The sequence below is a fragment of the Felis catus genome, chromosome A2 (assembly GCF_018350175.1).
Source record: "Felis catus isolate Fca126 chromosome A2, F.catus_Fca126_mat1.0, whole genome shotgun sequence".
NCBI classification, from domain to species: domain Eukaryota; kingdom Metazoa; phylum Chordata; class Mammalia; order Carnivora; family Felidae; genus Felis; species Felis catus.
In genome coordinates, this window is record NC_058369.1 from 135613132 (window position 1) to 135627664 (window position 14533).

Consider the following 14533-nt stretch of genomic DNA (forward strand, 5'->3'; position numbering starts at 1 on the left):
GCTAAGAGGCTGAAGAGGTAAGAAGGGCTTTTAGCATTCCCATAAAACTGAGAAGAATAATAAAGTTTGTCTTCTTAAAGGGTAACTCAGGTAAAATCCCCACTTGGAGTTGAGATCACTGAAGGGTTGTAGGGGAAATAGATTAATCCTGAAACCCAACCTTGAACTATCATAATCCCTGATTGGATCAAGGTTCTAACTCCCAGTCATAAGAAAATTAATTATTTTCTGGAAGTAAATAGGCCTATACAAAAGTTTATACATAATATCCAGCATTCAATCAAAAATTACTAGGCATTCTAAGGAGACAAACCACGTGACTAAAAGAGGAAGAGACAATTAAAAAGACCTCTAGATGTTATAAGAAACATACTTCAAAATAAGTGTGATTAATGTGCCCCAGAAAATAGAAGACAAAGAAAGAATTTAACTAGAGACCTGAATTTTAGGGAAGATAAAAGGTAAGCAGAAATTACAGAACTTAAAAATAAGATGTACTGAAATTAAGAAGTTAATAAATGAGTTTAATAGCAGATTAACTGCAGCAGCAGCAGATTAGTAACCTGGAGGTGAGAAGGAGACCAGGAGAAAATACCCACGGTGAAATATGGAGAGGAAAAAGGATGGAAATAAAGAAAGATTGTTAAGAGGCATATGTGATACGGGTGTAATGGTCTAAATTCCATTTGAAGAGAGAAGGAGAATGAGGCAAAAGCAATATCTGATGACATATTGGCTGAAAATTTTCCCAGACTCACAAAACAAATTAAACAACAGATTCAAGACGTTCTATAAACCCTAAGCTGAACAAATTCAAAGAAAACTATACTTAGAAATATTAGAGCAAAGTTGCCTAAAACAAGAAACAAATGGAAAATCATAAAAACCATCAGAGAATAAAAAATCCTCAAACATAATACCTTCCACAATAAGACTAACAGCTAGCTTTTCAATAGAAACAAAGGAGGCCAGGAAATAGCAAAATGATAGCTTTAAGTTACTAGAAGGAAATTAACTTCTAATCTAGAAGTCTATGCTCAATTAACTTTCAAAATTGAAGTGAAGTAAAAAAGTTTTCAAACAAAAACAGACTTTATCTCCAGCAAATACACAAAAGAAAGGTTTTTAGAAGAAAAATGATCCCTGACTGAAACATGAAAATGTGAGATGGAATTAAGAATACAAGAATGAATGTATGAGTCAATCTAACTAAGAGTCTATATAACAACAACATAATTGATAACAATAATAAAATGGTAATTATGTGTTGTGAGGTTTAAAATACATAGAGATTTAAAATATATGACAACATCACCAGAAAGGTAGGAGTGGTATGGACAAACCAAGTTCAAATATTCTAAAGTTAAAGTTAAAATATTCCTGACATTGTCCAGGAATTGTCAAAGTACTGGTAAATAATGGACTCTTAGAAGTAAAAAGTACATGCTACAATCTCTAGAGTAGCCACTCAAAGAATAATAGAAGAATGAATAACTAGCAAGATAGGAAACTGAATAATAAAGCGATTAATCCAAAAACAGTCTTGGAAAATAACAACACTAAATTAAACAGGCATAGCAGTATGTACCCTAAATGCCAATGAACTAAATATTCCAATTACAAGGAAACTATTGTTAATCAGTCTGGATTTGAAAAACCTATATATGTTGCTTACTTTATTTTTTAAATGTTTGTTTATTTTGAGAGAGAGCGAGAGAGTATACAAGCTGGGGAGGTGACGTCAGATAGGGAGAGAGAGAATCCCAAGCAGGCTCCCAAGGGCTTGATAAGGGGCTCGATTTCACAAACTGTGAGATCATGACCTGCGCTGAAATCAAGAGTTGGATGTTTAACCAACTAGGCCACCCAGGCGTTCCAGCTGCTTACTTTAAACAAAACCACATAGAAAAGCTGAAAGCAAAAGGATGGAAAAATATATACTATACAAACATAAAAGAAAGGTGATATAGCCATACTAACAGTAGACAAAGTGTACTATAATAAAGAACCACTACTAAACTGAGAGAGGAACACACTTCATAAGAATAAAAGGTCAATGCATCAGGAATATAGTCGCCTTAAAACATAAGGAAAAATTGGCCAATATGGAAATCACAGTAAATGACACAACAAGCAAAAAAAAAAAAAAAAAAAAAAAAAAAAAAAAAAAATCAGCAGTCATTGAGAAGACCTGATGACAACAAATAAATGTCTAATTAATACACAGGGACTATTATTCCCAACTATTGCCAAATTATTAGTGGCAGTGAACATGGAACATCTGTAAAAACTGGCCACATTCTGGGCCATAAAGAAAATCTCAACAAGTTGTAAAGATTTGAAATCATAGAGAGCTATGTTCTCTGACCACAGTGGAATAAAGACAGAAATAAATAACAAAAAGAAAACTAAGAGATGAAAAAAACTGATATATTCAAACACTGTACTATTTATCAGCAATACAAAGAAGCAAACTACTGATACGTAATACACAGATGTATCTCAAAATTACTATGTTGAGCGAAGAATTCAGATATTAAGAATATATAATGTATGATGCACTAAAGGAAACATTAACCAGAGTAGAAAAAAGTAACAGTGGTGGCCTCTATGGTTCAGAGAATCCTCTTGGAAGGAACCTAAGGGAACTTCCTAGGGTAATGGGAAAATGGTCTATATTTTGAAAGGGGTGTGAGCTACATGGGTATATTTATTTGTCATTCTCTAAACTGTACACATAAGTTCTCTGCGTTTCACACTATAAATTCTATCTCAATGAAAATGTACGATAAAATACATTTTTTACAGATATATGGATGATTATATGTGAGTACATGTGGATAATTATATAAATACAGTAAAACCTTGGATTGCGAGTAACTTGTTTCATGAGTGTTTTGCAAGATGAGCAAACATTTCTAATAAATTTTAACTTGATAAATGAGTGTGATATCTTGTAGTATGAGCAGTACGCAAGGCCAAACATCCCATGATCACAAATGAGCCAAGGGTTCTCTCTCTCTCGCTGTGGGATTGTGGATGATTGTCTCCCATGCTCAGATGCTCTGTGTCAGGCTGCGGTATCTGGCAGAAATCAGTGATTTTTCAGAACATTGCAAGGTGTCCACAACAGGCACTAGTGTATTTTTTGTCACTTCAAAGAACCTATGGTTCTTTGGACAGTTCTTTGCTTTTCCATATAAGAGTAAGCTTAGGAATGCTTTGCTTCATTCTAGGTCAGGCTGCCTGCAGATAGAGGCCCTTTCCTCTGCTTCCTTTTTTGCCAGTTACATTAAATACAGTATACAATAAGAGTTTATTAATATTGCACTGTAGCCAACATCTGTGCAAACATATACAATGGCCTCCATGCAGAAAAAGATTCCAATGAGCCAATAGACAGCAGTGATTTTGTTAATGACAGTGAAAGTTGTCCTATACAATAACCCTCCTCTCTCTTGGCTTCCTCAAATCAACCACAAAAGTTTTCAAAGATAAGTGCAGATTAATTTATTTTTCTTTAATTTTGTATTACAGTACTGTAATCATTTAAAAAAAAACTTTTTTAATGTTTATTTTTGAGAGAGAGAGAGAGAGAGAGAGAGAGAGAGAGAGAGAGAATATGACAGACAGCGTGCGCAGGGGAAGGGCAGACAGAGAGGGAGACACAGAATCCAAAGCAGGCTCCAGGCTCTGTCTGAGCTGTCACAGAGCCCAATGCGGAGCTCAAACTCACAAACCCACGAGATCATGACCTGAGCTGAATGAAGTTGGATGCTTAACCAACTGAGCCACCGAAGTGCCCCATCATCATTTTTATATGAGGATTTTTGGGTTGTGGAACGAATCATCTGAGTTTCCATTATTTCTTATGGGGAAATTTCCTTTGATGTATACAAGCGCTTTGGGTTACAATCATGTTTCTGGAATGAATTATGCTTGTAAACCAAGGTTTTACTGTAAAAAGAATTATAAATAAATATATTATTTCTATATATATTTATATAAATACTTATATATTAATATAAAACCCAACTGTAACAGGAAAAATACATGCAAATTATAAGACTTGCTGTCTCCAAGGAAGAAAGAAGTGAAGTGAATATGACCCTGGGGAAGATGCACAGGGTCTTTAATTACACTGTATTATTCTGAACATATTTAAAGCAGTATTAGAATCATTAGGCAAAACATGGCTTTTCAAAGACTAAAAGAGGTATATCTTTAATATGTAGAAGTTTGGTATGTTTTTTCTTTATTCTTAGTAAGTCTTATATAGGCTTTAATAAGTACCAATGGATATTAAAAATTAGTATCTTGGGGGGCGCCTGGGTGGCTTGGTCGGTTAAGCGTCCGACTTCAGTTAAGGTCATGATCTCATGGTCCATGAGTTCGAGCCCCGCGTCGGGCTCTGTGCTGACAGCTCAGAGCCTGGAGCCTGTTTCAGATTCTGTGTCTCCCTCTCTCTCTGCCCCTCCTCTGTTCATGCTCTGTCTCTCTCGGTCTCAAAAATAAATAAACGTTAAAAAAAAATTAAAAAAAATTAGTATCTTGGTAAGATTAAGACCCAGTAAATTCTTGACTAAGTGAAGATCCTAATTATAATGTGCACAGTTGTACAGAGACATATACAGGAGATACTGAACTTTCCCAAAAAGAATGGATTCATTTCTATGTGTAGGTATTCATGAGGCTGTTGTAACACTTGAATGTGGGGAAAATTTTCAAAAAGAAATATAATTGTAGCAGTATAATTCTAAATAATGAAAATACCATGTATATGTGTGTACAAGGTGCATGATGGAGAGATAAATCATTTCTTTTTATCTAATGCTTCAATGTGTCAGCAACCCATCCTTCTATTAAACTATTAATATGTAAAAACTATTAAACTATTAATATGTAGAAAGTAACCTATTCTTGTGGGAAAACGCTGAAATAGAGTATATTTAAGAAAAAAAACTTCAATCATAATAGAAACCTTAAAATGTTATTTTTACACTGCTCACTTCTTCCAGGACTTCCAGTACGATTGGACAACCCTGAGTTCAAAAAATATAACTGGAGACAAAACTACTAAATAGGTAAGTAACAAACTGACCATATTTCATATGATGTATGACGCCATCAATTTCAGGAGACACAACCAATTTCAGAGATGTTAACTGATATGTGAAAAAATGTGTCAGAATACATGAACTATGGTTGGTTTTTATTTCAAATTAATGATTTTGTGTGTGAAAATGTATATGGTGACCTAAACCTAATCAATACCAAAGTTCAAAGAGAGACATCTGAAGAGGATAGATTATAATTTCTCTTTTAAAAAAATGTTTATTTGAGAGAGAAAGAGCACTCAAACAGGGAGACGCAGAGAGAAAGGGAGAGAGAGACAAAGAATCCTAAGCAGGCTTCACACTGCCACTGCAGAGCCCAATGCAGGGTTTGAACTCAGGAACCATGAGATCGTTACCTGAGCCGAAATCAAGAGTTGGATGCTTCATCGACTGAGCCACCAAGACACCCCCACAGATTATAATTTCTAATTACAAAGCATTTGAAAATATTATAGTCACTACTTCGGTCATCTTTTTGAGGAGTGTTAGGCAAACTACAGCTTCACTTTAAAAAAAAAATCATTCTTTCAGCAGTTAGAAGAGAGTTAAAAGACTAACTGTTGAAGTCATAGCGTACCTGACTTTCCCATTTAGCCAACATCCTGTATCTTTTCTTTCTTGCTAAGCTACTCTCATTTACCCCTAACCCACCATACTAATAATCCAGATATTCATCATATTGAAATACTTAAATTATCATCTTTAAATTTCAGTCAAAACAAAAGATAAGAATATACTTGCTCACTTATGCACGTTTTGTTAAAATGGTAAAAATGTTTAAGGAAAACAGTAAAATAAACTCATCAGTTTAATTTTATAAATCAATAAGAAATATGCATTTCAGAAATTGTGGCTCTTATAAAAGCACAGGAAATACTACCAATTTAAGTAAATGTGACATTTGGTAAGCACCTACTATGAAATGGCAGCATGTTAAGTATTTGCATATTCATCATCCTATTTCAATTCTCACAGCTGCCTTGCTAGCTAGTTAGGTATCACATTGACCAATCACAGAAGAAACTGAGACTTAAATGTTTCAAAAAGACTTAATGGTTATATTAGCTTAGACAAGTTGTTGAGATAGTATTTGGACCCAGACATTCAGCATCTAAGTCATGTTTCATGTTTTCTGTGGTATAAATGGATTAATGTATTACTTCACATATACTGTGAATTACTTCACAAACACAGTTACGTTTTGGAAATAAAAGAGACAAATGATCATTCCGTGACAAATCTATTAAAATCAATAAGAACTTGATAAATATCACATGAAAGAACTGTGAAGGAATAAAAAACCGTGTATGGTACTAGGGTAGTCAAGTGGCTCATAGGGAAATCCAGACTTTCCTACAGGAAAACAATGAAAGAACAATGAGATGTAGAAGAGTGTCCTCAATAAGATAACCACCCATCCAAAATCATAGCTTATGAAAAAAAGTACTCTTGTGGGCTTAATAACACAGGAAAGCATCATAGACTATTAATCTGGCACCTGAAGACACAATTTGAATGCACAGTGAGGGAAGAAGAAGATACTCCAAACTGAAGAATAACAAAAGGAAAAACATAAAGGTAGGAATGACTGTGTATCTGAGGAATAATGTTGAAATAAAATGAAAAAGAAGTTAGGTACTAGAGAGTAGTGAGAAATAATTAAGGTGGGATCATATTGCAGAGAATTTTGGCTTTTACTTAATAGACAAAAGGAAGTGTGTTCTATAGGTAACAGGAGACGAGACTGACCAAAGTACAGACATAGCACCGTCAAAAATGTCATTTAGGAGGCTATTAAAGTACCCCTTAAGGTAGAATTATAAATATCAAAGTTGCAAAGAATTTAAGAGACATTATAACATTTTTGTAATGTATGTTTGTTTATTTATTTATTTAATTTATTTTGAGACTGTGTGCACGTGCTCATGCCTAAGGACAGAGAGCAAGGGAGAGCAAGAATCCCAAGCAAGCTCCACACTGTCAGCACAGAGCCCCATGCAGGGCAATATCTCACTAACCATGAGATCAGGACCTGAGCCCAACACTTAACTGACTGAGCCACTCAGGGGCCCCAATTTTTAGAGACATTATAAAGAACAAATTAGGGACAGATTACATATAAAAGTGAATGAAAAAGTTTGAGATAAATACCAATTTTCCTCATCACAAATTTATGTTCAAAACTCAAAATTAATTATTACTTTGAACATACAGTAAAAAGGAAATACAATTGTTATGCCCTGAAGAAAATACACTTAAGGTGACATGGTAAATCATCAGAACGGTCCACCCAATATTGCTGATTCCCCTGTGGCACAGTAAGATTATACTTCCTCACTCCCTTGAAGCTAGATATGACCATGTGATCACAATAAAATAGAAGAAATGCTACGAGTCTCTTCCAAGTGGAAGCTTTAGCAGCCACCACACCACTTACCACTGGCGCTAGACACCAATAAAACAAAGTCAAGTAAGAATTTGGAAGGTATTTGTTTGTTTTAAGGTCTTGGTTTCTATGCATGTGTTTTCAGAGGTTAGTGTCAAGGGCTTTTATCAACTAGCTTTTCTCACCTCTATCCTCTCCATTCTGTGCTTCCAAAAGGACTAACTAGACTTGCAGGTATATGAACAGCAATATTAATGCCATGCCCTAAATGCAAGGCAACACTAAGGTATTTGTCACTGTTTGCATACATATAAAACTGCTAACAAAGCTGCTATGTGTGATAAAGAAAACACAGGTAAATAAAAAGATTCACAAAGGATATGCATAGGTGGTTTATAAAAATCTACATGAAGGAAAAAAATCACAAAATAACAATTTCAAGTACTGCTTTCTAAATAAGCTCTTTTAAAAAATTCTTTCTGAGACTATTATTGTGCCCTCAGTCTATGTTTTCAGAGCAAAGATATGTTACATATTTACTTATGACTAAAAAACAAGTTAATCTTGTAATCCAGAATTAGACCTCAATCTACCAAACTGCTCCAGTGACATTTACAACTAAATTTATATTCTGAGAAAGAAAGTAAAATTTTTCCCAGAGTATTTTCTGTCTATTAACACAGGCAGTAACATTCAATAAGTTAACAATCCCACAATGATTACGTCAAAACCTTGGATATCAGTTAATGTGTACTGTCTTATCAACGATAATAAAAACATCTATGAAAATTAAAATGCCACATGATTTTACAAAACCTTTATCTCATGTCTGAGCAATCTGAATATAATAAACTTCTCTGCCAGAAAAATTTCTCCCTTAATGTAAAAAAATACATATCCTTTTTTAATATAAGCAAATGTTTCAGAACACCTGAAGGAAAAAAACCCACACAATTCCTAAAAACTGAAATGTTAACTATATATACTTTATAATTACTATTATTACTCTAACAAAAATTTCAACTCCAAATTTAAGGCTAGATTGAAGGTTTCAAATTTTATCATATATCCAATAATCTAATATAGACCTTTTAAACTTTAATAATTTATAATGTCACTGGTAACTACATTATCAGTATAAAAAGAAAAAAAAAGGAATATTAGTCCACGCTATGGCACAATTGCTGAATTCCGAGTAGTATGATTGCAGGCCACCTGTGTTTAGGGCTAAATATGACTAAGCTGCATTAAAGTGTTTCAGCAAAACAAACAGCAACAAACACCAAATGTGATTTCCAAAAAAAACAATTCAGTAGGTAAAAAAAAAAAAAGTAGATAGTCACAGGTATCGGAAGTAAATGGAAGTTACTTGTCTCTACTTAGCTCAGCTCGGATCTCAGGCTAGAAAAGTGAGCAGTGCTCAAAAGGCTGCAAACTTCAGATGCCTGGGGCAAAAGTTTATAGTAGAAAAATACACTAAATTATATGCTTAAAATGGCAAATTTTATGTTCTTACCACACATTTTACCATTATAAAAATTTTTCAAAGAAGCAAAACAAAGAAAAGATGGTTAGGGGTAGGAAGGAGAAGGATTGAAACTAAAATTCCTGATCTTCTAATAGGTTTTGATTTTTATCACTGCTAATGAATTATCTATAAAATTCCACCAAATCTTGGGGCGCCTGGGTGGCTCAGTCAGTTGAGCGACTGACTTCGGCTCAAATCATGATCTTGCGGTCTGTGAGTTCAAGCCCGGCGCTGGGCTCTGTGCTGACAGCTTGGAGCCTGGAGCCTGGAGCCTGGAGCCTGCTTCAGATTCTGTGTCTCCCTCTCTCTCTGCCCCTCCCCCGCTCATGCTCTCTCTCTCTCTCTTTCTGTCAAAAATAAACAAACATTAAAAAAAAATTTTTTTTAATTCCACCAAATCTTATTGCCCCCCCCCCCGTGTCCTGAGATTTTTTTCTTGTATGCTGTCACCACACTATCCCCATCTGTTCACTAATGCTATCCTTATAAAATCTGCAGCCTAAAAGCACTATTTCCCATGACTTATTCTTTTCAGCTCTATTAAGATCCTCATTTTATGCAAGAAAACACAATTCAATTATTTCACTGCTTTATGATTTGAGCATGAAAATAAAAGCAATTGAAAAGTTTTTCAGGTATTTCTCATATTTGTTAATTAAATGCAGATTGTTCTTTTCTTCAACCATGCTGTATAATTCTCCATTTTAGTTGAGTACAGATCCATCCAAATTTTATATTCTTTCAGATTCAGTTTTGAAATTTCAGTTTTCAGTTTTGAAATTATGTGGCTGCCCTGTAGTTTTAGCTTGAGATGCGAATGTTATATTATTTTAATTCAAATATTTTTTTTCCCAAATATATCCTGTGTATCAAAAAAAATACCTTCTAGTTCTTCTGGAAGCAGCAAAGTCTAGAACCTATAACAATGGCTTGCTTGACCTTCCTTCAGTGTGTTTCAAGACAGTGAGTAACTGGGAGGGTAAAGGCTTTACTCTCTATAATACAGTGCAGAAGCAGTAAAAAAATAAAATAAAAATTGAAGAGCACCAGCCAAAAAAACACCAATTTCCCATTGAACCCAGAAAGGCAATTCTTATCAAAACCCACTTCTAAATGTAAAAATTAAAACTATAGAACCCATTGATGAGGCTTACTTTAGCTAGGTATCTTGGACATATTCCAAAGTACAGTCAAATTCAAAATTTATATCTAACTAGGGATTATACCATATATGACAGAATAAAAGTTCTTGTGAATCAATTTGCTAAAAATTTGCAGGTAGTTTCTTTCCAGATCTTTAAAAAATCTTTATTCATTAAATACTGATTATCCACTCTATAAGCCTGACTTTTCTCACACTAGTTTCTCAACCTTGGCACCAGGACACTTTGAGATGGATACTTCTTTGTTTTGAGAGGCTGTCCAATGTACTGTAGGATGTTTGGCAGCATCCTTGGCCTCTACCCAGTATGTCAGCTGTACACTCTACACCAGCAGAATCTCCCAGATGTGACAATCAAAAATGTTTCCAGATATCACCAAGTGTCCACTGGGAGACAAAACAGACACCTTCTGTCTAGGTGTCAAAGAAACTAAATCAGGTAAACAAAAACTTCTATAATCAAGTAAAGTTACCTCTATATATTAGGCACTAGATCACTATTATTTGAATTAATGAATTATGAATAATAATTCTATTCATGCTAGACATATTTCTGTTAGAAAGCCTACTTCCTACTCTATTAATTTTGAAGAATAAATAAAACAGAAAGAGATTTAACACGAAGATAAAGCCAGGTTAAGAAAGAAGTTAGTAACAGAAATTTTAAGCTTTCTGATTTATTTTTTAAATTACTGACATTTCAACAGATCCAAGATACAGTTACAGCTTGTTTTCTACACATCTGGGCACTGTTACCTATATGAAATAACATAATTGGAAAATTCTTAGGAAAATTAAAACATTTCAATGTATTATTTGAAATTTTTAATATTTGTGTAGAATTGGTTAGCAGGTAACTGTTATACAGAGAGAATACTAAAGGTTTAAATATTATAGCTTAACTGTTCCTTGGAGTATATGATTCATAGGAAATGATATAGTTCATTGTCTTCATTTCCTTCTCACTTCAAATTCTTAGAACATTCCTCTAAAAATTAAAATCTGAAAGACTACCTTCATGATATGCCCTCCTGTGATAATCTTATACAGTTGGAACCATGACTGTATGACCTATTTTCATTCAACTAAATGGCCAAGTAAACACAAATTGTTCATGATTTTTAAAAAATCATGCTATCAAATGTTTAACGGGCTAATAATCAAATAAAAATATCCATAATTTTTGAATACGTATTAAGGCTCTTACCTACAAGCAACATTTGGATCAGCATTTCTTGAGAGCAGTAGTTCTACGCACTTCAAGATCTGTTCTTCTGAGCCCCGTGCAGAACATGCAGTTATCAAAATAGTTTGCTTATCTGTAAAGTGAGGCCCCCCCCAACATCAAGAAGTATATCTAACAGACTTCTTTGACCATTCAAAAGATTCTAAATACTTACCATACTCTTAACATTTTATAACTTGTTTCCAAATCTCTTACTCTTAGCAGATAACTGTCTTCCTTCACCAAAAAATGACATCAGAGATGAACTGCCTTAATCTCCAAAATACATCTACAATTCATTTCTTAACTTCCATTCCCTATTCCCTTTTCTTCAAGAAAATAGGGAAGGGGTAATAACATGGACTCTATGTAGAGATGCTGTCTGGAGGTGAATAGTTTTTGGCTGACTAAAATTTGCCTTGCTGAACTTGCAGTTAAAAAACAGGAATTAATATTATCTGATTTCACTTCTTTGTTTCTCATTCATTTGACATCTCAGTGAAATCTGGTTTTTATCCAGACCATCCTACTGAAAATGAACTAACTACCATATCCTTTGGTTTCTTTTTGGTCATTTTCTACTTGATCACTCTGAAATCACCTGTTTCCTAAAAATCTTCTTCTCTTGGCCTGTATGCCACAAGCAGAGATCACAGTATATTCAAAAACAAAAACACTTTTCAGGTAAGAATAGGGGAATTCAAAATAGGCCATGACAGCTATGGTTTACATCAGTGGTTTAATATTGATCAGGCATAAAGATTCTAGTCTCAATTCTGCCACTGATAAACTGTCACTCCAGTGATGTCTTAACATCTCAGAAGAACTAATTTATAGATAGGAATCTTCCCTCCTTACCTGGTGGGACTACTGTTGAATATATAAAAGAATTTATGTAAACATGCTGTGAAAAATATAAACTACTACATTTTATAACTGTAAGGTATCCCTCTGATTACAAGAAGCAGAGAAAGAAAGCTTTTATTTCTTTCTTTTTAGTTTAAGTTTTTATTTAAATTCCAGTTAATATACAGTGTAACATTAGTATCGGGTGTACAAGTTAGTGATTCAACACTTACATAAAACACCTGATGTTCATCACAACAAACGTCTTCATTAATTCCCATCACCTATTTAACTCATCCCTCCCCCCCACCCATCCACCTCTCCTCTGGGAACCATCAGTTTATTCTCTGTAGGTAAGAAAACTATTAATTTTTTTGAGCAGAGTATTTTATACACTTTCATAAATCTCATTCCTAAGTACTGCTTTCATTGAGTGGTATTTTTTTAATTTTTATTAAAAATTTTTTTTTAAGTTTATTTATTTTGAGAGAGAACAAGCATAAGCACGATAAAGAGAGGGGTGGAGAGGGAGGGAGGGAGAGGGAGAGGGAGAGAGGGAGAGAGGGAGAGAGGGAGAGAGGGAGAGAGGGAGAGAGACAGAGAGATTCCCAAGCAGAGCCCAATGTGGGGCTCGAACTCATGAACCAGGAGATCATGACCTGAGCTGAAACCAAGAGTCAGATGCTTAACCAACTGAACCACCCAGGTGCCCTTCATTGGGTGATATTTAAAAAAAAAATTTTTTTTTACGTTTATTTATTTTTGAGACAGAGACAGAGCATGAATGGGGGAGGGGCAGAGAGAGAGGGAGACACAGAATTGGAAGCAGGCTCCAGGCTCCAAGCCATCAGCCCAGAGCCCGACGTGGGGCTCGAACTCACAGACCGCGAGATCGTGACCTGAGCTGAAGTCGGACGCTCAACCGACTGAGCCACCCAGGCGCCCCAAGGGGTGATATTTTTAAATGACATAATAAAAAGAAAAACCTATCATAGCAGCAGATTAAAACTAATGATAAGATGGGAATTTGTACAAAATACATAGATAAGAAAACAGCACAGAAATGGTTTTACAAATATCTAACACAGGTACAAAATTAATGTGAAAATTAGTTCTAAAATGAAATTTATATCTGAATTATGAAATGAATTTAATTGCCTACTGGAATAATTCAATAAAATAATTTATCTGGATTTGCACATATGCTCATTTTTTCAAAAGCATTCAAAGTAGTACTGAGTAGAAATTATTTAACAATAAAACATATATAGATTTAATAAGCTACCTCTCAAACAACCTTAAGTGATATAATTCAGAGTTGAGTTTTAAAATCTAAAGACTGATTTTCTTTATAAAAACATTTTTTTAAGTTTATTTATTTATTTTGAGACAGAGAGAGAGAGACAGCACAAGCAGGGGAGAGCAGAGAGAAAGAGAGACAATCCCAAGCAGGCTCCATGCCATCAGCACAAAGCCCGATGAGGGGCATGAACACACCAACTGTGAGATCATGACCTGAGCAGAGATCAAGAGTCTAACGCTTAACCGCCTGTGCCACCGAGGCACCCCTAAAGACTGATTTTCAAGTAATTTTTGACAAAACTATCAGCTTTCTGATGTTTTCTTTCAATGCATTTTTCCTTTAAAAATAACTCAAACTCTCCAACACAGAGGTATGTAATGACATAACCAGTTATTAAGATAATACAAATGAAATCTACTACCTCTTTGGAAAGAGTTTTTCCAAAATATTTATGATTTTTAATTTGATTTTGTATTTTGATTACATAATAAAACTAATACGAAGGTTTATTTTTCAAACCGCTTTAATTTTTTTCACTTCATGTAATAGCTGCTTGGGAATCAAGAAAATCACAGTAAACATAATCAGTTAAGTTACCGCAACATCTCACCTTATTTTTTTTCAAGGACAAAGGTTTATTTTAAAGTGAATATATACAAACAGAACATGGAAAATGTACATCACCACCCCTAAAAAGACTATAATTAGGCTTCTACACAGATATATACACAGTAAATATTCACATATTTTAAATGTTTAAAACATCTTACCCTTATCAAAGCTTGCATTAGCACCTCTATCCAACAGGACTCGAACCAGCTCTACGTTAGAAACACTAGCAGCATACATAAGGGGAGTCCATCCATACCGAAAGCTGGAATCTACGCTAAGGCCTGTAAATATAAAAACAAGCTTTTAACAGCCTCCCCACCAAAAGAAAAATCATTGCCACCTTCATATGCTTAA

The 14533-nt window shown here is 34.4% G+C and overlaps 1 protein-coding gene across 1 annotated transcript in view; it reads right to left on the bottom strand.

Annotated features, from left to right (window-relative positions):
- ASZ1 (ankyrin repeat, SAM and basic leucine zipper domain containing 1) overlaps positions 1–14533 on the bottom strand; it is a 51604-nt gene that overhangs the window by 32522 nt on the left and 4549 nt on the right. The window contains 2 exon segments of the mRNA NM_001025078.2: positions 11401–11512; positions 14338–14460. Coding sequence (NP_001020249.1) covers positions 11401–11512; positions 14338–14460 — 235 coding nt within the window.